This window comes from Diuraphis noxia, unplaced genomic scaffold (genome assembly GCF_037042655.1).
Source record: "Diuraphis noxia isolate RWA-SAM2 unplaced genomic scaffold, SU_Dnox_SAM2 contig0001, whole genome shotgun sequence".
In the NCBI taxonomy this organism is placed as follows: Eukaryota; Metazoa; Arthropoda; class Insecta; order Hemiptera; family Aphididae; genus Diuraphis; species Diuraphis noxia.
In genome coordinates, this window is record NW_028301711.1 from 52,760,214 (window position 1) to 52,786,498 (window position 26,285).

A 26,285-nucleotide genomic window follows, 5' to 3' on the forward strand; every position below is an offset into this window, starting at 1 on the left:
GCCGAACGTCGATTTATCCCAAAGACATTACTACTGTCTATAAGGCGGGAATCAAGACGTCGAGTTGGAAACCGTTTCATGGCAGTACAGACAATTCGCGCTATTCGAAATTCAGAAAAACTCATTTATTATGCAATACCAGATGGAATTGATAACCCTATTGATGAAGTCGTGCGATCAAATGCGTATTAGAAACTAGTCACTTCATGGAAAATTTCTGCATGGAAATTATATATTAGAGTTGCTTAATTCTTAAAAAAAAATTAAATTCATCAAACAATAATAAGACCGCATTACAAGAAAATTTATCTGGATTATTGCTTTGAAAACGGAACCAGTGTCAAACTTTAATTGAGATAAAAAATTTTATAATAATTTTAAAACTCAGTCACCCGTAATTCATTTAAATCAGTATTATTATAATTTCCATATAATACTCACAGTAGTAACAGGTTTTGGTTTAACTTACTTATGTGCTTATGCCATTACAGTGTAAAATTACCACATAAGACTTTCAACCACCAAAACAAAACACTAATGTTTAGGTTACAGCATTTTTTTGAAATACCGACTGATAACAGAATCTATAGTTTTCATTTATTTTTACTTTTAATCAAAATCAAAAATAAAATAATTTAAACTTCTTTGAAAATAACTTCAGAATTTCTTAAGTTATCCACTAGGTATAAAATATAATATAATTGATCCAAGGTTATGATGTTACAAATTTCAAGTGAATAAAATGTAAAAAAGTTGCTTTGTTAGTATGAATACTTTTTATATGCACAATACAGCAAACACCTACAATAATATAATAATAATAAACAAAACATTTCTGTATAGTTGGGTTTTCATTTTTAATAATATAAAAAGACACATAATAACTTTAAACCAATAATACAAAATAAAATAACATATCAACTACATCATAATATTACACTTAAAAAGAATTTTGATATATTGATTTAATATTCCAATTGCTTTCAAATATTCCATTCAAAATTTAATAAGTCTTATTTTATATATAGTATATATAAAAAATAATAATTTATTTTAGTTGAGTTTAAAATTTACAATATCATATTCTTCTGGATTACAAATAATAATTAAATATAAATTAATTAATATATAGTTTCTTTTAGGTTACATTTATATTTATGATTATTAATAAACAAATATAATGTAATCTATTCGTAACAAGATACTACCTAATAGGTTCTAAATTTTGTTACAATTTTATCATGAAAATGGTAAAGAATTTTGATTTAAAACCACTAAAATAAAGTAGGTAGTTTAAAAATATGTTTCTTAAACACCTAAAAAAAGTAACTTATATATGTATATAACAACTAATGTTTTCTTTTACTGAATGCAATGAGTGAATAATTTAATACTAAAATATAAAATATATATTGGCCATAAAATTATCCAACAAATTAGAACAATTAAATACTTTATAAATATAATTAAAGAATTAAAATTACATTAAAATAAAAGTATACAAAAATGATTAGTATAATAATATTTCGTACTTTTAAAAAAACAAAAATATTGATGGGTTGATAATAATAACTAAAATATTCGATCAAGACATATATTAACCTTGTAATAGTGTATATATAAAAAAAGAAAAAGGTACAACCGTTCATACTAGAATTTTGACTAGTTAAGCACACATAGAAATTATTAAAAAGTAATAACATTGTGGAATATGACATTATTTGTTTAGGTACATAAAAAATAAAACGCAATAGAAACTATTTCCAACATACTAAAAAACAGCAATGAGTGGTAGTTTTAGAGATTATAAGATTTAAGTTGTCTTACCAATCATTTTGGCATGTTTTCCGATTTCTAGTTATGATTATATTTTAATTTATGTGGTTTCTTACAAAAAACATTGAAATCATATTAAAAGTAACAGTAATGAAATATAATATGAAAAACAAATATAACTCAGTCAATTAGGTGGTATGTAAATAAATTCAAATTGGATTTAATAATGGTATAAATAATATTAAACTATTACAAAAATGAAAACTTGTTTTATAAAATATTTTGTACAGATAAATTGATGTAAAATAAACCTACCAGTCAATGAAAATGATCATATACTATAAACCTAATAAAGATATTTATATATACATTTTAGCATGTTTTATTTAGGATCAGTCTAAATTGTCTAGTATAAATAATATTTATGTACAATGGTAATGATAAATTAATTTTAATTAAATAAAATTATATCCATTTATGTAACCTATTTTTTCATTTTACTTATTTTAAAGTAGTTGTGTTTTTTAATAATAAAATTTAAAATAGTGTAAACTTTGTCAGTAGAAGTAATTATCATTTTTTTGGGAATTTTTTACTAACACAGTTTTTTTGGACAATACAGTCTTCGAATAATGATTAACAAAGCATTTGACACATCATTAACTGTGCTGTTGTTATCAAAATAATTCTATTGTTTATTTGATTGAGGTAAATAATTAAACCATTTGAGTATGAAAAATATTATCCACATTTGAAGGGAGAAAATAAAACTGAACACAATACATTTAAACACAAGACAACATAAGCCCTGATTACAAGAATTAAACAGATCTGATCAAAGAAAAACATTCAAAATAAAATACATCTATGATATTTATAAAATATATCTTTCATATTTTACAACCACCATTTAAGATATAAGAAGTTTTTTAATTAAATTAGCTGACAATATTAATAAATGATCACAGCCTATTTGTTTTTGTTTTAATTCAATTTTTTATTTTAAAGTGTTATTACTATTCTAAAGTACGATAATAATTATTAGTTATTCATTTGAACTATAATAGTTTTTTTTTTTTAATTATCACCTTTTGCTTGTCATTTTTTCATTTTTTGTGGTTATATACACACAACTTTAAATATTACCATAATTTGAATAAATGAGTATCGTATAATTAGTAGTATATTATTCATTAAACTGCAGATGCAGGATTCAATGAAGGTAGATCTAATGATGACATAATGGAGTTAGGATCTGAAACTAAATGTGCATTGAGGCTTGTCTGAAAAAAAAATTAATTTTTATATTATTATTATGTATTTTATTTTAAAATTGAAACAAATTGTACTCATAGAACACTTACAATTGTTCCAGGACGTGCCCAAGTGTAAACATATCCATTTTGACAAGCAGCTACAAAGCAATCTTCACGAAAAATTAGAGCTGTCAACCGATCATGAGCAATTTTTTTACAAATTAAAGGTTCAAGTCGTGGACATTGATCAAAACGTGGACACGCAGTAGTACCAATTAATCTCATAGGGTCTTGGGTTTGTTTTTGTATATTATTAGCATTAACATTGTTTTTCACATTATTTATGACACCGTTTTGTTTAGATGTCATAGGAAGTGGTGATACTAATGTAACATGATGTAATATATCGTCAGTGATGTCCCATAAACATATTTGAGTGTCGTGGCCTACGGAACCTAGTCTGTAGTATCCAGGTAAACATGATTCCATAGACGGTGGTGTACTCGTGTATGGATCAAATGCCACCACACTAACCCAACTATGGTGTCCTTGACCACGGGCTATGACTCTATCCTCAGAAATACTATAGACTGTAACTAAATCATCTTCTCCGCCGACCACTATGTATCTGAAAATAATATTTGTTCATTATTAGAAATTAGCATATTCATACACACATAATTCCATACACAAACAACAAAATTTATAATTTATATTTAAATTAATTTGTTAGGTTAAGTACTATTACTGCAGTATAAAATCTGCATTTAATACCACTTGGGTTGAGAAAACAATTGATTTATTCATCAATCATCAACAATATTTTATTAAGAACAATAGAAATTCTTAAGATATTCTGTCCTAAAATTTGAGTCTTTTAACTGAAGTAAAAATTCAGGTATAATGATTGGTTTTAAAAATTAAATTAGGTATACCCTTTTTAATATTTTGGATACCGACTATCTAAATTTGAACTTAGATATTGTATGTTTAAAGGAGCACACATCACAAAAATTAAGTTTTTTTTATTTGAAAGAATGTTCAATTATAAGGATAATGTTATAAGTTGTACGTTTCTACTCACATTATTCAATAAGTTATGAGCAATTGAAAAAAGACGCATGATGTCATTGGGCCTTACTCTTCGTAATCGCCTATCTTATACGTGTAAAAGTTCCTTGCTTCTCACAACGATTTACCCACCTAAACATTTTATTTTTGAAATTTAATTTACGTATAAATGTGTGGTTTTGTGTGTTTAAGAGGACGCAAGAATCAGAATTTTTATATGACGGTTAGTTTTTTAAATATTTAAAATCTTAAAAGAGAAATTTTAGAATTTTTATTTCGTATTTAAATCGCCACGGAGCGCCGTTTACCAAAAATATCACTTTTAAGATTTTAAATATTTAAAAAACTAAATGTCATATAGAAATTCTGATTCTTGCGTCGTCTTAAACACACAAAACCACACATTTATACGTAAATTAACTTTCAAAAATAAAGTTTAGGTGGGTAAATCGTTGTGAGAAGTGAGGAACTTTTACACGTATAAGATAGGCGATTACGAAGAGTAGGGACCAATGACGTCACGCAGCTATTTTACATTTTATAATATCTATTACAGTAATGATTTTTTTTTGCATCAGATTTTCACTAAATCATTTCATATAGCCATATCTACAATAATTTAACATTTAAAAATAATTTAAATATTTTTTTTTTTTTTTTGTGTTGTGTGCTCCTTCAAGTGTTTTTAAAGTGTTGTATACTCAGCATTTATATTATATTATATTACACATATACTGTTTATATACAAAATTATTATAAGTATTATATTACGATCAGTGGGACTGTACATCGGTTATTAGCAAGTAGAATTATAATGTACGTAATGTAACTACGATTATTAACGTTAACCATAAAAGTTTATAGAACACATTTGTAATTATTGATATTAATAATACTTAACATTAAGTATGAAAGATATTAATCTTTTATTTTATGATAAAATTGTTGTACCAATTTAATAATTTGTTTTGTTTTTGATGTAATTTTACAAATCAATTAAAAAATCTTTTTTAGTATAGTATGAATTTATATTCTTTTAAAAATATTAGTGGTATTTTAAAAAAATAAGCATTTTATATGAATATATTTTTTAACATCAAGTTGCATTTTTATATTTAAAAAGTTTAATATTTTAACATAATGAATAATACAAATAAAATATAAGTTAACAAACATTATATTCTGGAAATGATAACTTATGATTAGGGCTCGGAAGTTGATGACCTTAAAGACAATAAAAAATGCTCTAAAAAAATATGTTAAAATGACATAAAATGGCAAAAAATGTCCTAAAAAAATGACCTAAAAATTACAAATATTAATATTATACATTTTTTTTAAATATGTTACTCTATTTTACTATAAAATTCAAAATATGACATAAAAATGACAAAAATGTCCTTAAAATAGGAAGATAAAAAAATAAAAAATATTTGTTTTATAAATTTATCAAAGCTTACAAATTATTTAAAAATTAAAATCATTGCATTCAACAATTAGAGCGTATTTTAAGTTATCGAAAGTAATTGAACGACGATTATCTGTTAATAAATATTTATAATTGGAAAAAAATTTCTCTCTACGTCTACTGAAGTGATTGGGGCAAATCTGAAATGTACCAAATCATCAGTTAAAATGACTAAAAATGTGGGAAAATGACTTAAAAATTTCAAAAAATGACTTAAAAAGTAATAAACACCAAAAAATGCAAAATAAAAATTAGTTATTCAGATTCACATGCTTATGAAACAGATTTTTAGCCAGGAGAGTATCGTCTAAAAAGTTCCAAAAAAAAATGCAAAATGCATCAACTTCTGAGCCCTACTTATGATCAATGGAGGAAAAATTTTAGATTTATGTAATCAAAAACCAATACTTGTGATAATTGACACAGTTATAAAATATTATATGTCAATCGTATCATAATAACATGTGAAATAATAATAATTTTTAGACTTTATTATCAAATCGTTCAGGCATTTAAGACTATTCAATAAATTATAAAATAAACAAAAAATGATCGTAACAGTCAAATGTTAATAGTAATGATAATAATAATAATTCCTGATAATGGAAATACTTTGATTAGAAAATTATGTGAAAATATGAGAATATATTTTCTCATAAACAAATAATATACACTATATTACAAATACCTTTTTTTAAATTAAGCTTCTTAGTACTTTGATTTGTTCACATATTTTATACATCCACAAAAAAGCATGGTTTTAGATAGAAATCTGAGCTCTAGTTATTAGAAATAAATAACATATTGTTCATAGTTTTACTAAAATAATATCCAATATAAATTTTTTAAATTTTATGATATATTATCTTTTATGATATCTTGGCAAGTTAACATTAAAAATTGTAATTCATATTTTTATCTTTGAATTTGTATGAATATTAGCTGTTTTTAAAAATATTTAAACAATTTTTAATAATATTTTAGATCTTATTCTTCAGTATTAGTTTGAGTACAAAATCACAATTAAAAATCAATAAAGCATTTTATAATTACTATAGTCACTTATGAATCATGAATTATAATATTCAATTTGTATATGTATTAAGTTATATGTTTGATGACGAATATATTAATTATATATTAAACTTCGTACTAAACATAAATACATAATCTATAACAGTTTAAGTTTTGTTGTTTATAATGTAATTTTAAAATTATATAACTTACATATTATTATAAAACTATTTATTTTTTTGCATGGTGCTCATGCACATTAATATTTTAAAAACTGTACCAAAAGTAAAATTCTATAAATGATAATATCTAATAATTATCAGATCATTATCTTTATTCAACATATACTAAGCATTATATTATGACTTGTATGCATTTTAAATTTTGTGTGGATTCAAAGTACCTAAACAATATTAACCTATAAACCTAATATCAAATTTTGCAAATTCACTGTGTTATGCCTTACCATAACTCACAATGCTTATGAATTATGATATACAAAAGACTTGTCTACTAGTATAAGGTCTAAGTTTAAAATATATAATGTTATATTTACCGACTATCAGGAGACCAACAAACGCACAAAAATCCACCAAAATAGCTTCTAGCCATTCCAATCAATTCCATTTTATCATAATGGAATACTCTAAGAAATCCATCTTGGGAAACAACTGCCAAGTAAAGATTACACGGAGAAAATGCAAACTCATTGATACTGTTGTAGTCACCACCAATTAACCAACGATACATTGGGTTTCGTGTGCTTTTTGTTTTGCATGTATATACTGTATAACCTTCACCAGATTTCACTTGTTGATAACTTGGTGTTGTAGTGCCACAAGTAAATGTTTTGTTATACAAATACAACTGACCACTAGCATGTGATGCAAGAAATAAATGTTTTGAATTTGGTACCCATTTAAGGCATGTGACTTTTGTTTTGTCAATTATTTTCTAGAAAAAAAAAAAAAAAAAAAATGATATGATAAAAATTGGTTAAGAGGACATAATAACCAGATGTAGTGTTCTTTCTAAAGCATAAAATAGATGATTTTAAACTTAGAAGAATCAGCTTATAGATATATATATATATATATATATATATATATTAATAGGTATAAGAATGAATTATATTTAAAGAAGTTTATTATTATTATCAAATAGAAAGGTAAAAATAAATTGTACGTAGTTCGAAAGGTTTTTTTCAAACTTTGATTTTGAAAGAAATTATGAGTATTTTAAAATTGTAAAACTCATAACTTCCTCTAAAATTTTAATATAAATAAAAATGTTTGAGGTGCTCTAAACAATATTTTTGCATTAAAAATTGATAATCAGTCAATTTACTTTAATATTAAAATAACATGGTAAATAGATTTTTATTTACATAAAATTTACCATGTTGACATTGGTAAGGAGACAACACACATGTGTTACCCACACAAGTGTAACATCTCTCTTAAGAGGACACTACACCCGCATATGTTGTCTTCGTCTTACAAACGCGTAATGTAGCAAATTTTATGCTAAGCAGATCACGTTTAGCTCCGTTAGTTTAAAATTTAGAGTAAATTGACCTCTTACAAAAATTTAAGGTAACATTAATATTGAGGGCATCTCGTAGGCTTTTTATTATATTTTAATTTTAAAGTGAGTTATGCGTATTTTAAAATTATAAATTGTTTGTATATCTTAAAATACTAATAACTCACTTTAAAATTAAAATATAATAAAAAGCCTACGAGATGCCCACAATAATAATGTTACCTTAAATTTTTGTAAGAGGTCAATTTACTCTAAATTTTAAACTAACGGAGCTAAACGTGATCTGCTGAGCATAAAATTTGCTACATTACGCGTTTGTAAGACGAAGACAACATATGCGGGTGTAGTGTCCTTTTAAGAGATTAAGTTACATTAAAGGGACCAAATTTTTTTAACCCATTTACCAGTAGTTGGTATGAAACACAATACACAAATAACATAGGAAATTAGGCTGGGACTTGAAATTTTGAATGAATTAACCAACATACTGGACGACTTCTATTTTGGTTACATAAAAAATATCCAGCTTAAACTGAGCATATCTATCAAATAATTTTCATTAGGTGATTAAAAATATGCAAAAATATTTTTTTTAAAGATTGCAGAAATCATCACTTTTAGATTTTGATAAAATGTTTAATATTTAAATAAATTACTAAAATATATGTCTTACCTCTTCATTAAATAATACGCTAACATCTTTTCTAACAGGATCAATTAGCTGTACCAATCCTGTTGAAAATCCCACAATTAATGGTAATGAATCTTCAGTTATGGCAGTTGAATTGAAGTCATGACATGTTGGACTTATTCCTTTGTATAATTTTTTATCTATGGGCTTAGTCAAATCTGCTCCCTGTAATTACCAATAATATAAATATTTATTTGAGATATGTTGTAGTACCTACAATTCAAGCTACACTTGTAACTATATGATTGTTTGAACTGCAAATCTGATTTTTAAGTATGTATGTATAAAATTAAAATGTATTCCAAAGTTAAGTTTTTGCCAACCCAAGTGAATGATGAAATTGAATGAGCACATAGGTAATGTTTGAAAAAAAATAAGGCGATAGTTAAAGTGGGCTGTTAGTCATGAGACATCGAAAGTTTCAACTTGAAGCTAGATTATACACCCGAAATTTCTCACCTTTTTCGTTCCTTTGTAATAGAAAACGTACAGCTCACGTCCGATGTTGAAGCACATGCGGTCGTTGTTGCCGTTGGTATCTGACGACGAGTAACCGACAAACGATACCCGCACAGAGGTGTTGGTCTGCACGTTGTAGCCGATGCGGTTTGGCCGGGAGTACGTAGCCAACGTCAGCAGCTTGTAGACACCTTCTCTGGTGACGAACTGCGTCTTGAGCTGCTCCTTGCCACTGCCTTCCAAACTCATTGACATGATGCACGACGAACCGTAACCGTCGGCCGCCGCGTTCATACCTCTTGGACTTCTGTCACATCTCGGCCGTTCAGCTGCGGGACACACAGTACACTGTCGATCACCACCGGACGCGACAAGACGCGAACGTCAACGACGAACACGCGCGGCACATCGCGGCCGGGCGATCTCTCGATCACAGACGGATTGTATTTATCAAACAATTATCGCGCAGTCGTCTCGACTTGTCACGTCCCGGGTAGACCATCAACTACGACCGTAGCACTGACGACATTGTCTCGGACACCGGGCGACTTTCGTTACGATATTGACCGTGATGATCGATTGGCGACGAAAGAATAATCGCGATATTATTATTGTCGTTCATCACCGGTGAAAATATGAACAACGTGATTGATGATAAACAGTTCGTGAAAGAGCTCCGAAATCATCACCATGATAAAGTAGCACTTCTTTTATCATGGTATGGAACTTACGGATGAAAAACTCATCGTCGGCGACGATATCGGGTCGCGTTATCAGCACATCGAACACAAACTAGATAGGAGCAAGCTGCAGCAGCAGGATCTGAACATCGTCTTTAATGGTTAAATAAAATTATGAGTGATAATAATTTGTCATGTGCATTCACGCGGCCGTCACCGACTCACTGTGTATCGAAAACGGGCTGTAGATGATAATATTAAATTTGATTTGGATTTTGGGTGGTCGCCCACGAAATGCTCTAGATTCTAGAGTTATCGGCGAGTATGGGTTATTTGATATTATCAACATTCAACACTGTCTAAAAAACCTCAGCATAATGATTCTACGGCCCACGGCTTAAAAATATATCATTGTATATTTATTCTTAATATTTATCCATAAACCTTTGACGTGTATAACAAAAATGGTTAATATTATTATTAATATTAGCATTGATAATGAAGTAATGATTATTAGCAGCTGTTATTATTTATTAACTTTATTAAAGATAAAAAAAACGTATTTACAATCTATACGGTATCACAGTTAATACATTATATTGTGACCAAGTAAGTTTGATGACAAAATTAGTTATTATGGAATAGTTGATGATGATGTATTTAAGTAGCACACGAACTACGAAGCAACTCTTGTCATAAATCAAAATCACAATCGATTCGAGCCTCGCGGACGTAAAATAATGTTCGTGGATTATTCATCATCTATTTGGCGGCAGCGGCAGTGTTGGTACCACTGCCGCCACCGATATCACATAATTCTCGGACACCAGATTTATTGTGCATTCATAGGACATTAGATAACAAATAGCGTGCGTTCAGTTCGAGTTTCGATTTCGAGAAACGTCAGTTTCAGACTTTCAGTGTTGTGTACTTACTACTTGTTCGATACGACTTAACGCTTGTGTTCACCTCTTCTCAGATCTCTGACGACAATCCAACTTACGATTTGAACAATTTAAAATTTTATATCTGACGGCCAACGATGAGTTTTTCACAAGTAAGTTCCATAATTAATATTTATCCAAACTTATTGTTGTGGGTTAAAATTTTTGAAAAATTATAGAAAGTTGGCGGAAGCAGTACTTCTTATATGTCACCAACTATAAGTACTAAGGAATTCACATTAAGAGTACCCAAGTGAGTAAAATACAGTGATACACGTTTTATTATTCATTACGCATATGTGCACAGGATTACAATTACCGATGTTGTATACCTACTTATGTATACAGTATACCATATTAGTGTGTTTGTCACTTAATCATTTTTAAATGTCATATTATAAACCAGATTTTAAATATTAAAATTAAATATTATTGTTTGTAGAGAAGATCATCCAAATTTAATACCTAATTAAACGATTCCAAAAATATTTTTAACTTTTAAATAACATAGATGTTACAACATGTAATATAATATGCATTTTAAATCATTTTTTTATATAAGCCAGTTTAAACTTATAACAAAAATTAGGTAGCAACTAGTGAAAAGTATAAAAAATTATATAACATCAAAATTCACTTTAACAATGATTGTCTGATGAAAGTCTGTTCATTATGATGCACTCAGTCTTAAAATAACTGATTACTTCTATGTACCTACCCAAAATTACACTCTACCAGTTTTTAATAATATAAATCCAATAATAATTAATTTATTAATAATGCATAGTTAATATTTTTTTCAAACAAATCTAAATTTACCTTTAATACCTAGCTAAATATTTTCAAATAATTTCATTGTATAGTATATAAGTTCTCGCATGACATTAGTACAATAACAAAAAATAAAATATTTGTTTATTAAAATAAGTAGGTACCTAAACAGAATATGTTTTATTTGGTAATTTTGAAGTCTACATTAAACTCTATCGCACTGCAATAAATTAATAATTGTCTATACAAATACAAATTACAATAAATTTAAATAATAATTAAAACAGTAAGTATTTACTTATGTATTTTTATTTTTTTTACATGTTAAGAATTAATAAGACATATTGGTGATTAAAATTGTTCAATAGCTATTCCAGTAATCCCGGGAGTTGTTCTAAAGTGTGAAAATGAGGCGAATTGCCTGATGCCCTACTAACAATGAAAATCATATTTTAGAAAGAAAATTTGCATGGGAATATTTTGGTCATATTAAATTTTTTAAAATTTTTTGGTTTATTTATCATCTAAATATTGGTGTGTATTTTTCTTCCATTCCAACAAAGATGGCATTAACTTTACTCTGCTAAAGAGGCTATAAATTAAATCAACAAGTAAACAACGATGTATCCTGAGTTACAATAATTTTTAAATGAAAATTACTGGTGACATTTTGTACAATCAATTAATGGTACTTGTTTGTTATCGCCCTGCCAGTAAACCATATAAAATTTACCTCCTCTGCCTCTCATTTGCTATTGTCCTGACGTATAATTGTATAATGTTGGACATATTTTGCCACAACAGTGGATTTTCGGAGGAACCATAGTGTGTTTAATAATTAGAGTAGCAGATTGATCAAAGAAAACATTGTTACCTATAATTAGAGGTCGGATTTTTATGATTTTACATATTTGTTTCTAGTCTATGCAGTTAAGTGGGAGTGAGAAATCTTTACGATTCATGAAACACAGAATTCATAGGAAAAAATTTATGCTGCATAAAAAAGCATATTTTATGGGATAGAGAATATTTAACACGTTAGAGAATATTTGAGAATATTTTTGTAATATCGGCATATAATGAATATATTTCACGTATATCAGCACTTTGATAGGTAATATGTTCACTAAATAATTCTGTTTATAAATAATTAATTTCTGGGTTTTAATAAAAATTAATCTCCAGGTATTCCTTATCGATTGCGATAGCACGTAGGTTATTTCGTTAGCTAAAATAAATTTAAACTGAATTTTTTTTAATATTAAAAGAATATTTTGCATATTTAAGGACATAAAACATCATATATCTCAATATCTGGTATTTTAAAAGAATATTAAGAGAATATATTGCCTAACTTATGCGACATAAAAACGTCATATCTTAAGGATTTTAAGAGAATATAAATCCAACCTTTACCTATAATACAAAATTATATAAGACCCGGTTCAATGATTTTGTCAGATTGTTGGTAAGCAATTGGGTTTCCAATATATTACTGTTAACCACGCCTATAATTTTATTCATCCGGACACAGGGGCCACACACCCAAAACATTGAAAGGTTGTGGGGATCTGCTAATTGGAATAATAAAAACTAATAAAAATTGTCTGGAATCATATTTGTTAGAATTTATGTGGAGAATACATCTCGGGGAACTAGATGCATTTGAAACTATTTTAAAAGGTTAAATTATTTCAGAGTTCTATCCCCCTTTGTAATATATATAATTTTAACACATATTATAAATTCAAGTTTATGAGTAGGTAAAATATATTTTTTTCATATTTTAATTGCTTATTTTAATTTTATTACATTTGTTTTATGTATGGAATGGCAATAACAAACAAGTACCCAATTAATACTTGTATTAAGGATTTTATACTTAAGTTGGAATTAATTTTGTTATTAAGTTGTTCATAATCAGGGAATACAGTGTGATCACAATTTAAGGTATCACCAGGCCCGTCGCTAGGGTACAAGCAAGCCATGCGTTGCTTTAGGGCGGCATCACATTTAAAAAAATTAAGGCGGCAAATTGTAATATTAAATTTCCAAAAAAGACAGAAATTTAACTATTAATTTTATTCGCTTTAGGGCGGAAAATGTCTTACGACGGGCCTGGGTATCAGTAAATATGTCAGGTGGATCTTGTATTGCAATTGGGTTTTCAGGAGGTGTTAAGAAGTACTTAAATACATATGTTCAGATAAATTTAAAATTTTTAACACTATTGGTGTGCGCATGCGCAATAAAACTTACATTTTTTTTAAATGGAAACACTATTTTTTTTCTACATATTCGGATAGATCATTTTTTTAAAAACATTTTTTGTATTAAATGTTTTTTTCTATTTAAAAAACTGACCAAGTTAGAATTTAGTTAGCAAGTCAAAATTTGGATTTATGCATAAGACACGTTTAATGCAATTGTCATTTATAACCACTGGAAATAATAACATAAGTGCCAAATAAATGTTTAATTTACTTTATCTGTTTACAAGTAATAATTTATTAATACTACTAACAATGGAATTATGAATAAACTAAATCATAGATATTGGGATGACACAAACCCTTACTGGTCACATGAAAAAAATTTTCAAACGGTCTGAGGAATTAATGTGTGGTGTGGGTTAGTAGGTGGACAACTAATAGGACTGTTTTTTTATGACGGTATGCTCAATTGTAGACGATATCTTAATTTTTTGACCGATGAACTACTGAGACTATTGGATGATGTTCCACTAGATACAGGAGCACATTATGTATTTCAAGCAAGATGGAGCACCATCCCACAATGCAATGATTGTTAGACTAAAATCAAATCAAATATTTCCGAACCGCTGGATTGGAACTTATGACGTCATTCCTTGGCCTGCACGATCCCCAGATTTAACAACATTGGATTTTTCTGATGGGGATATTTGAAGCCCGAGGTTTATGCAAATCCACCTGTTAATCTTCAGGACTTAAAAAATAAAATACAGATAGCATGTGATATTTTAAGTGAAGATCAAATCATTTCGGCAACTTCTTATGAATTTTTGAGACGACTGGAATCACGTTTAGAACATAATAACAAGAACTTTGAAAAATTCATACGATCAATTAATTAAATTCATTTTAAGTTAAACTAACCTAACTTGCATTTATTACTATTATCATTATAGGCATTTTGTTATACATTTAATTAATACAGCCGATGAAATATCTTATGCTAAAAATAATGTTTAATTATTTCACACTTATTTTGTTATTTGATTATTATTATCTTATTATATTATCGTTATTAGAGCTATAGTAAAATAAATGAAATTTCATTATGAAAATAGTTAAAATTGTAATCCTATTACAGCAGATTACTAAATAAAAATCATCACATACTTGAGATACTCATTGTAGTGACCAACAGTATTAATAAATTATTATTTTTAAACATAAAAAATAAATCAAAAGTTTATTTGGCACTTATGTTATTATTTCCAGTGGTTATAAATGAAAATTGCATTAAACATGTCTTATGCATAAATCAAAATGTTGACTTACTCTAACTTGGTCAGTTTTGTAAATAGAAAAAAACTTTTGATACAAAAAATGTTTAAAAAAAATAATCTATTAGAATATGAAGAAAAAACTAGTGTTTCCATTTATAAAAATGTAAGTTAATTTGCGCATGCATACACCAAAAGTGTTAAAAATTTTAAATTTATCTGAAAATATGTATTTAAGTACTCCATATTACCTCCCAAAAACCCAATTGCAATACAAGATCATCCACCTGACATATTTAGTATTACCTTTAATCGTAATCTCACTGTATTCTCTAATTATGTTTAACTTAATAACAAAATTAATTCCAATTTAAGTATAAAAAAGATTCTTCATAACTATAATGGTTATCGCAAGTAACATATAATAATAGTTTTTGTTGATATTTTTGATTTTATTCATATTATTACAACTTTAAATCATGTCACAACTGCATGTCTGTCTTATTAACACATATGTTTACCAAAATGTTCCAATTTTGTGTTGTTATATTATATTGAATTTACCTAATATTTTAAATCACTCATAACTTATTTAAATTTAAATATTGTAAAATACCAACAAGAGAAGTCAGATGATGTTTACCTTAAGGTTTGTTCTGTTCATTCTTATATTAACACCAAATTGGAACTATTAAACTCTAGTTTTCTATATTTTTCTTAGCGACACAAAGATTAAACATTTGATTTCTATAAAAAAGGTATCAATATTTTTATTTATATTATTTAATAGGAGCTCTGATGTAAAATATCAGATGATGAAATTCAATAGTAACTTAAACATTGACTTTGACAAATGGTCTCACGCTAAGATGGAGAGAGACACCAATAAAGTAGATGGAAAAATTGCAGAAGAAGATATGCCCAAGTACGTTTTTAGTGTTATATATATATACATATATAACATTGTGATATTAAAAACCATTTTTTAAAATTTATATTAGATTTGGGGCTGGAAGTGAATTTGGTCGTGAAGCTAGACAAGAAGCAAGGAAAAGAAGATATGGAGGCAACAAAAAAGTATCAGAATCTAGTCCTTGGACATTGAAAGTTGGGGGAAAAAAGTATGTCCATTTTTAGATTTTATTTATATAATAGAAATATAATTGGTTATTATAGATTTAGGGGTGTGCGCGAAGGAGGAATAACTGATAATTCTTCATATTACTTATTTACTCATGGAGAAGATGGTATAATTATTGCACATAAACTAGAAGAGTGGTATAACTTTCAACCAGTACAAAGATACAAAACATTAACTTCTGAAGAAGCAGAAGAAGAATTTGGAAGGTATTTAATTAGAAAATTATTAGTTGATACAGCAATAATACAAAATTATAAAAATCAAAAAAATGTTATAGACGCAATAAAGTTTTGAATCATTTTACTCTCATGGTACAAAAAAGACTTAAAAATGAAGAAGAAGAAGTTGATGAAGATGATAAAACTAAAGGGAAAAAAACAGTAAAAAGTCGTAAAAGCAAAGGTTTGATAAAACCAAAGTTACTACTTATTAATATTTAATACTGATACTGATATTTTGTTTAATTTTATTAGAACTCAAAATATCAGAAATGGAAGAATGGGAAGAAAGTGAAGAAGACGAGTCTGAAGAAGAAGAACAGGACGAAGAAAAAATTGAAAAGAAAAAGAAACAAAAACGTAAGTCAGCATTTGTTCAGAAAAAATATATGTAATTCACCCATGACTAAATAGTAAATAGACAGGCATGATCACATTTTTACTGATAAGCACATTCCTTTTCAGGCCCAGTTTATTACTCAGTTCTCAGCTTCTGATTTGCTATTCATATTATCAATATAAAATTCTATTTAAAAAAATAATTTAATTTAATATAATTTTTTTTTATTATTCTTTGAATAATTTTTACTTATGAGCATGACTTTACTACTGAAGTATTAGGTATACTGTTATGATCAAGGTTATAATTTATCTGTATAAATCATGGTGTAATATTCATGTATTATGAAATTTCAGCACCATAATTATTATGGATGATAAAATAATGAGTACTATCATACTAAATAGGACGAGAACATGTTTAATGTGATTATACCTACCTATTTAGTTATAAATTTACTTATGTTTTATCTGTGTAATAAATAATTTTAACATCAAAAATTTAGAATGTTCACAATATTTAATAGCTATTGTCCTAACATAATAAAAAGAAATACCTAACCTAAAAGATTATGTTAGTTATCATAAGTTACAATTTTATTTTAATACATTTTTGTCATATAACAACAGTTAGATTATGTTATGAGTTATAGTAACCAAATTAATAACACTGTAAATTATTAATTTATAGAAAAAAGCAAAGTCAAAGCTAAACCAAAAAAAAAGGCGAAAGGATCTGACGAATCAGCAACTGAAGAAAGTGATGATGGTGATGAAGAAGGCAGAGAGTTGGATTATATATCTGATTCTTCAGACGAGTAATTATCTTGTAGTATTTATACATAATAAGCTTATAACCAAATTACCATTATTTTTTCTATAGAGTGTCAGACGATGAAGCTAAAGTTACTAAAGAAATGCAGGGAGTTTCAGAAGAAAAGGCATTACATAGTCTATTGACATCTGATGAGGACGAAGATGAAGATGCAGAAAAGAAAGAAGAAAATAAAGATGAACAAAATAATACTGATTTGGAAGAAGAAGACAAGACTAAAAAAGAAGAAAATAAACCCAAGCAATCTTCACCAAATAAGAAAAAGAAGAAAAACACTGATAAAAAATCAAAAAAAGAAACAGGTAATTAGTTATAATTTTTTGAGATTAAATATTTTTAAGTTTTTTTGAAATTTAATACTAAAAGTATAAAGCTTTATTTTCATGTATATTTATTTTATTTTTTGTAGATTCAGACAGTGATAGTTCTGTAGATAGTTCAGATATAGACAGTGAGCCGATTAGAAAGAGACCATTTAGTTTAGTTGATGGAATGAAAAACAATGATCTAATTAGCTTCCCAAGTGATTCATCAAATCAAAGGTAATATTAGCCTATTTTATGAGATAACTTTACTGTTAACAAAAACTCAAATTTATATTTTAGCATGGAACCAGCCCAGAAAAAAGCTAAAGTCGAATTTTCACCAGTCACAATTTCTGATACGCATGGCATAACTGAGGAGGCTGTCCGTCGATATTTGTCACGAAAACCAATTACAACAACTCAACTCGTGACCAAGTTTAAAAGTCGTTCTAATTTAAGTTCTGAGCAATTGGTTAGGATTATAGCATTATTGTTAAAGAGAATCAATCCTGAAAAAAAAATGATAAAAAACAAAATGTACTTATCATTAAAACACTAAAAATCCTTATCAAAACCATATTTAATCATAGATTTATTTTGTACTTAAATTTTGCTCACGCAATGTCACAAGCACTAGTAGTAAAGAAACAAGCGCTGTTTTGATTATTTGATTTGACTTTCTATGTATGATCTTCTTATAGGTCAGTGACTGATGTTACTATATTAAATTGTGATTCATAGTCAATTCATAATATTTTTTGATTGTTAAATTTTTTTTATCATGATATTAAGTTACTTAAAAAAATTGTAAAGTAATTTGTTTATGCAAAATTAATTATATTTTTTTAAGAGGGGACCATATCCGTATTGACCATATTTGTTATTTTTGTCTTTTAACTATGTAGCATAGAAACATGTTTTATAGTAGTTCTTATTTTAGTCAAACTAATGTGAACTGTTGAACATAAACTTTTGTTACATAGTTGCAAAATAGAAAAATAATATGAATGTGGGGTCCTCTTAAGTAATACTAAAGACAGCAAATATTGATTATTATACTTGTATTATCTTGTTAAGGAATTATTTTTATCATTTTTAAAAACAAATTCTAAATGTATTCTTATTTTTAAATCAATTTTTCTTCCTTTTCTTGGCCTTTAGTTATATTAAAATATTATTTATTATTTAAAGGCCAAGTTATGATTAGAATTCAAATTAGTACATTTAATTTTTTTTAATTTTTTATAGGTTAAATAAATTATAACGATAAGTGTAATTCGTAAATATTTTAATAGATATAATAAAAGGTGATATTTATATTAATGAACAATCAATTATAATATACAATACAGGGTCAGATTAGACGAATTTATCCTACCAAGTTTTTTGTGCTTTATTTAATTATCTTAGCCCACCGAGTTTTACTCTATAAATCACTTGGCCAATCCAGCCCTGATATAATCACAATAATTATTATTGATTATTAAATATCACCAAGCACGCTTATGTTTAATATCAGAAATGTATTAAACTATTTTATAAGAGTTATAAGTGTTATAACATATTGTATACTTTTAATTTCCAAAAGTCATAACTTGTTCTCAAAATACCAACTGTATTTAAATTTATTTATGGAAAGTGCTTTTGAGGATTTAATGTTTGCTGATAGTAGTCTAGTAGCTACAGTTAGGTCAATCCTCCTAATGAAATGTATTCAATAATTATGGCAAACATAATATTGATATCTTTGACTTTCCTTTTTTCAATATAATTAACTGCTTTATATTATCACTAACTCCTTGAGATTTTCAATAAAAATGCAATGAAATAAATAACCACATTAGGTATGATAATGAAAATGCAATTTTTGTATTTAGAGATTTTAATGTATATGGAATCATTTTTAATGTTGGTACTTAATTGTTGTCAAGTATTATTAAAATAATAACTATTATATATTATAATTCATGTTTAAAAGTACCTGTCATTGGTTTACTATATAGATAAGCCATCCTATTTTTAATATTAATTGCTGATAGCCGCTAGATTTGCTGTATCTGTCTATCTTGTCTGCATTAAGTACTTAAAAATAGACTGGCTTACCCATCAATATATAATAAAATTTACAGTACATTCCTGCATTAACATTTTTAATTAATTTTCAAAAACAACTATGTTCAGAAAGTTCAATCAAATCTTTGAGGTTAATGAAATCATTTAAAAATCATTTCTCTATATTTTTAAATTATTTGAATGATATGGCAATAAAGAATCCCATATTTCCATACACCTTTGTGACTATTTACAATATACTTGCCGTCAATACCATTTTAGAATTATATTAATATGCTGTACATAAACATCTTGCTTTATATGAACTTAATAGACTTAGGTTTTAATTATTTTAAAAAGGTTATAAAAGAACATATTTGTTAAAAATGGACTTGTGTTACTAAACTTCTGTGGTACCTATAACCACTGATATTATAATATAAAGATTAGCCATCGCATAGGAGTTATTGATGGTTAAAATTATACTGTCAGCCACTAGGTTTGCTGTATCTGTTTACATATAACTTTATGGGATCTACAGATCTGTATATTATAAAATCATTGTTAAAAAGTGCCTTCTATATTTTTTTCCAAAATAAAATTTTTGTAACATGTCCAAGTTAGATTCATTTGAGACTAAAAACAGATTTCTGTTTCCAATAATAAATTAATGGCTTTACCATAATATAATGTAAAAATGATGCTGTATTAACAATTTAAATGTTAACATACTGTACACATTTTATAAGTATTTATACCTACGAAATCATGTATTATAGTTTAGGTTAGGTACAAATATCACAATTCAATGACACTAGTTGTTACATATTTATAAGTATTTAACATGTAAATTAAAACATTTTTTTTTTTAATATAGACAATTTTTTCTTTTCTCGGTACAGTGTATATAATTATCAAAAATCTTCTATATTATAATTCCAGCCATGTAGGTACCACATTTCTTTATTACCTTATTATAATTATGTACCTTGTAATAATTATTAATATTGTGAAAAATTGAAAAAAATAAAATTCTAATAATATTTTATGAAGTAAATATGAAATATTGTACATAATGGTAATCTTACAATATTTAAATATTTATTTTTTAAGCTATATTCTCAATAATAAGATTAATATACTTAGGTAGGTACTCCAATAAAAACAAAATAACATTTTTCTTATGTAAGTAACCTCAAATATTTTTCAATTTCTTATATTATTTTATATTTTTATCACAGTTTTCAAACACAAAAGTGTGAATATTTGCTTTTTTGTTATTTTTAAGGCAATGAAAATATTGCATTAGAAAACTGACCAAATTGATTGCATTTTTGCATTAAAATATAATAAAAGTTGCATAGAAAAAAATTAATTATCATCAATAAACCAAAATTACAACAAATAGGTACCTATCATAATAAATAATAGTAATAATAATTAAATATGAATGTTGCTTACATTATTGAATAATCAATATCAAAATCGAACGATCGCCTGTTATTGTGATCACTGCTAGCTTACTTACTTTTATTTTTATATTAAGTTATATATAATAATCTTAAATGTAAACAAAAATTATGGAAAATAGTTAAAATTACAGTAAAAATTAAGAACGCATTTATTGCAATATAATTTTTTTTTTTGTTTAAATAAAGTGGTTAACAAAACATAATGTTAAGCTAGGTACTCATTAATCAATATAAGCATTTACAAAAAACATGCAAATGCTATAACTTCATTGCCCTACCTACAGTGATCATTAATATATCTTTTGAAAATGCCCACTTTTTTAGTAAATATATTTTTAATTAATATTTAGGTAGTTAATTTTGTTTTGTAAGTTCTTATATAGATTTTGGTCCAAAACGGTCTATTGTTTATATAATTAATTGCCATAGTCAAATATTGAGGGGGTACCCCTTTATTTGGTACCACTATAATTAGTGGAACAAGATACCCGTTAACTGTAATAATGTGTATTTAATAATGCAAGATAATGTGGATCACTAAATACTATTTTTTTTTTTTTTTTTTGGGCTGGGGGTTAAAAAATAATAGTTGAAGATACAATGTTAAAGCTACAAGGATGTGAATTGAATGCCTCTATTTAGAAAATCATCTTGAAAATATCAATGTGAAACGCATTGTAAATCTCACTATATCGTCTATAATATCAGTGAAAGCACTACAAAATCAAAAATTTAAAAATCAATTGAAAATAAAAAGCTACATTCTTAATTATTATGATCAGTTAAAAACAATTTATAAGACGAAAGTTAAAATAATATTTATAACATGTGTGTAAAAATATTTAAATGACGGATTACAATAAATCATTAAAAATTATATAAAATATCAAAAATGCAAAATAAAAGTTTGGAAATTGAATTCGATTGTAATGTTGGTAGGTATTTAGGTAGGTAGTTCTGGTAGTAGATACCTAATTCATACTTTATCATGATACTTTACGTTTTCAATAAGTTAATGAGTATATTATGCAATTTTACATATAAATGCACTACAGCCCTAATTATCACAATATTAGATACCCACGACCTACCTAATACCCATATATATACGATGATTTTGGAAATATTTTGTTCAATCTTTATTGTAGAACCAATGGAAAAATAAACTGCCAAGTACCTATTGCCAAATGGTAATTAATTTCAGTTATTCACTTGCGCTCAGGAACTAGGTACCTACTTCAGTAACTATTTATTATTGAATTTAAATTGAACAGGTCGATATTACTGTGATTTTAATTATACACAATGACGTAGATAGGTACGCGGTAGCGTATAGCGGTAGCTATTTAAATTTAGGTAGGTATCATACTAAACATTTATAGTAATTGTATACATATAGAGTATACCTCTCTCAGTTCCTCGTTTTTTATTTTATTATGATTATACCCTCTTCCCATACAAAATTAGTGCTATAATATATACCTATTTATATTAACTTCAGTTTAATAATGTTAGATAATGATATTTATATTAAAAATAATATTTAGGAGGAAGTATAGGCACCTACCTTGTTATGCTCAATATATAGTATATATTATATAGGGTTCATCGAAAATTTAAATCTTATTAAACATTAATTTTTCTCGATGATATTATTTTTGTTTCGGTCAATTTCTATGGACCATAGTATATACCATAATATATAGATATAACATTTTATTTTATTATACCTTAACGTTGTTCATTATTTCTTATCGAGTAATAAAAGTAATACATTAATAGTTAACACCTATTTGTATGTATAATTATGTTAATCACCTTACCTATATTTAATAATATCACTTTACTGACTACTAACAACTGATAAAATTCGTATATGCCTTAAATAACTAATAAGTCTAACTACATCCCGATACTATACCAGACCCCAGAGGTCATCTGTATGACTGTATAAATATTAAATGGGCATCATATTATAAATAAGCTATAGTTTACAGGTTATAATCAACCTATATAGGTATCTGTCTATCTATCTATATACCCATAAGTATAGGTGTATATCGGCTATCAATTTATGAAAATATGACCTACTTACATAGGTAGAAATATAGAACATATTATATTTATTAGAATAATATTATATACTTATTATTAATTAAGTATATTGATCTTTTCAAAATTCAAAAGTCCATTTTTTATGATTTTGTATCACCTAATGCTTTTGTGATGACCTTCTATAGTTCTATATTATCAATGTAATATTTATATTTACTCGGTAATTGGAAACACGGGACACCAAAAAACCAAGTATAGAACAATGCTCACAGCCCACAGGATGTCAAACAAAATGAAATTTATTTTTTATCAAATAAAATACGGAAATTGATCTTATGGCATTCAAAGGTAAATGTCTGCAAGGAGTGTTTTTAAAAATTAAAAAGCGGTTTATTGCTTCTTAAAGACGTAAACTTGAGGTCGATAAATGCATAATGACGTGTAACTATCTACTTAGAATAATGTTGAGTTAATAAACATTTTATTCAAAATACTCCAGTAAATTTTGAATTTTGATCAGTGATTACACCTCGTATGAAATTATCCATTGGTAGGTAACTAATAGTTTGGTGGTAGGGAAACCCGTGTTAATATATTATGTCAATGTTTGAATGGTAAATTAAATATAGGTAGATACGATTATTACCTGTAGGATTACGAAAATTGATCATCATCTTGAAATGTCTTGGTAAGTATTTAAAAAAAAAGAAAACCAAACACGTTTTAATTATTGTTGAAGTACTAACAAAAAACAGATTGCACAGATAGGTAGGTATCGGTTTTAAATGTTTATCATAAATACATAAAATCCAAATTTTTCTATCAAAGACTAACACGTTATCCACGTCACATAATATAATATAATTTTTTCTTAAACATATTTCGATATAAACGAAATTAATCAATCGGTAATCGCATTTTCAATTCAATTTAATTTAATTTCAGCCATAAATCATAATATTATTTACTAGTACAGTTGTACACTACCTAGCTATTCAGCGTAAGTGATATATATGAGTACTGTTCATAGTATAATGTTTTAGTGTAAGTAAAATCGTAAAAATATGTTTTATCATAACTAACTTAGATACGAGTTCAATGGAAAAAAATAATTGGTAATGTTTATTTAAGATTTATGTAACACGATAACCGGTTCGATTTAGTCTGTACTTCGTAGTTTAAATAGGTACTTAGAAACATTGCAACATAATAATACATAGTATTTAATATATTATACAGCCTGTGTGGTTTAATTTCATTAATTAGTCGTTTCTACTTTCAATAATTGAATTTAGCAGTTTTATTATACTTCAGGATAGTTGATTTTCACATACATTTTTCAAGTTTAAAAGTGTTATCCATATCCATAAAAAAATATAAATAGATCATTACAAAAAAATATGGATAAGTTAAAGTTAATTTAGGTTGGAATATAATAAAATAAAATCACATAGATATTAGATACGATAAACGGTTCTGAGCGAAAACTGTCTGTCAGCTTATATTTTATTCAGTATGGGTTATGATATAATTGTTATTAATGTAATTTATTTAACTATTAATAACACAGCGAGTTGAATTGATTTTCGGCAAAAAACATTACATTTGATATAAGTACTTAATAAGTTTCAAGTACATATATACGAAAAATATTTTTAAATTTAAACAAAATAAAATTGTTACTCTTCTTTTAAATGTCTAATTTTGTCTAAATAACTTAAAATATTTGTAAAAAAGCTGTATTCACAATTTTTAATGTTTTTAGTTACAGCAAGAACAAAAAACACTTACGACTTTACGTGAAACCTTGTTTTAAATTTAATGTTAGGATTAGAAACATTAAAATTTAGAGGTACAACAAATATTTTATTAAATGTAATATTATTTAAATTGTTTGTTCGAATTTTAAGTAGATAGGTTGATGTAGTTTCATTGGCCCTTGTCACGATTCGCCACTGCAAAACAAACGTTACTTGACGTAAAATAAAACAACAATTTCATGAATTCTTAATATTTATCTATGTATATGTGTAAGAGTGTTAAATATTATAATTTGATGTTAAAATCTAAAAAAAGACGGGGGAAATGAAAAAAAAAAATGTAAAAAAGCATACGTTTGTGTGATCTTATTATAATATTATATTAACCATTAGGTATAAGTACAAGTGTACAACAATTTAACAAACGATTAGTAATTTAACGAACTGTGTCTTAAATTACAGTCGATAAACTAGATTTTAATTGATGTTTTTTCACTTTGTATCCAGGTGGCATCGACAGCCACAGTTGTTATCATAATAAGTGGAAATTAAATTCTATTTCTAATTGTTCTCGATTCGTTAATCAGTTGTTTTGATGTTTATCTTCAAATTTTACTTTAAGTTTTGGATATGATTTAATTTCTATTGCTATATTTGAAATATTTTTATCATCGTTTAATTTCTCTTCTACGCTTATCACTGAATCATTTATTGGAATCTGTCTTTTATAAAAAAAAGTAGGTATTGATATTTTGCTGAATTTATGATTGATTTTTCTAGTTTTTCTCATAGTCAGTGTTGTTATTGCCATGATTATACGAAACGGATTTATATGCATTATCCATATTTTTTTGGTTTTCCAAAAGATTGCCAAGTGAGATAGAAATCCGTTTTTATAATAGAGATTAAAAATGCACTACTTTTATTTTGCATATCTGGGCAT

The 26,285-nt window shown here is 26.5% G+C and overlaps 2 protein-coding genes across 2 annotated transcripts; one reads left to right on the forward strand and one right to left on the reverse strand.

Annotated features, from left to right (window-relative positions):
* Window positions 1-1,239: 1,239 nt before the first annotated feature.
* On the reverse strand, window positions 1,240-24,416 carry LOC107164877 (WD repeat-containing protein 20). Its single transcript, XM_089216724.1, has 6 exons — window positions 24,229-24,416; window positions 9,281-9,609; window positions 8,804-8,986; window positions 7,142-7,539; window positions 3,141-3,660; window positions 1,240-3,059 (listed from the first exon to the last, which is right to left on the reverse strand). The coding sequence occupies exons 1-6, from the start codon at window positions 24,254-24,256 to the stop codon at window positions 2,970-2,972; spliced, it is 1,548 nt and encodes a 515-aa protein (XP_089072850.1). The 5' UTR covers window positions 24,257-24,416; the 3' UTR covers window positions 1,240-2,969.
* On the forward strand, window positions 10,660-19,554 carry LOC107164885 (transcription factor IIFalpha). The gene is made up of 11 exons (XM_015512880.2): window positions 10,660-11,017; window positions 11,084-11,157; window positions 15,956-16,090; window positions 16,167-16,286; window positions 16,342-16,512; window positions 16,584-16,708; window positions 16,780-16,884; window positions 17,555-17,681; window positions 17,747-18,000; window positions 18,108-18,240; window positions 18,304-19,554. Exons 1-11 carry the CDS (start codon window positions 11,003-11,005, stop codon window positions 18,560-18,562), a joined length of 1,518 nt encoding a protein of 505 aa, XP_015368366.2. The 5' UTR covers window positions 10,660-11,002; the 3' UTR covers window positions 18,563-19,554.
* Window positions 24,417-26,285: the final 1,869 nt, after the last annotated feature.

Coding starts and splice junctions, on each gene's coding strand:
- LOC107164885 (XM_015512880.2), top strand. Junction 16,513..16,583: donor GCAGAAGAAGAATTTGGAAG/GTATTTAATTAG, acceptor AAAATGTTATAG/ACGCAATAAAGTTTTGAATC. Junction 18,001..18,107: donor AAAATCAAAAAAAGAAACAG/GTAATTAGTTAT, acceptor TATTTTTTGTAG/ATTCAGACAGTGATAGTTCT.
- LOC107164877 (XM_089216724.1), bottom strand. CDS start 24,256: ATGATGATCAATTTTCGTAATCCTACAG. Junction 7,540..8,803: donor GCGTATTATTTAATGAAGAG/GTAAGACATATA, acceptor TTTTTTTTCTAG/AAAATAATTGACAAAACAAA. Junction 3,661..7,141: donor TGTTGGTCTCCTGATAGTCG/GTAAATATAACA, acceptor TATTATTTTCAG/ATACATAGTGGTCGGCGGAG.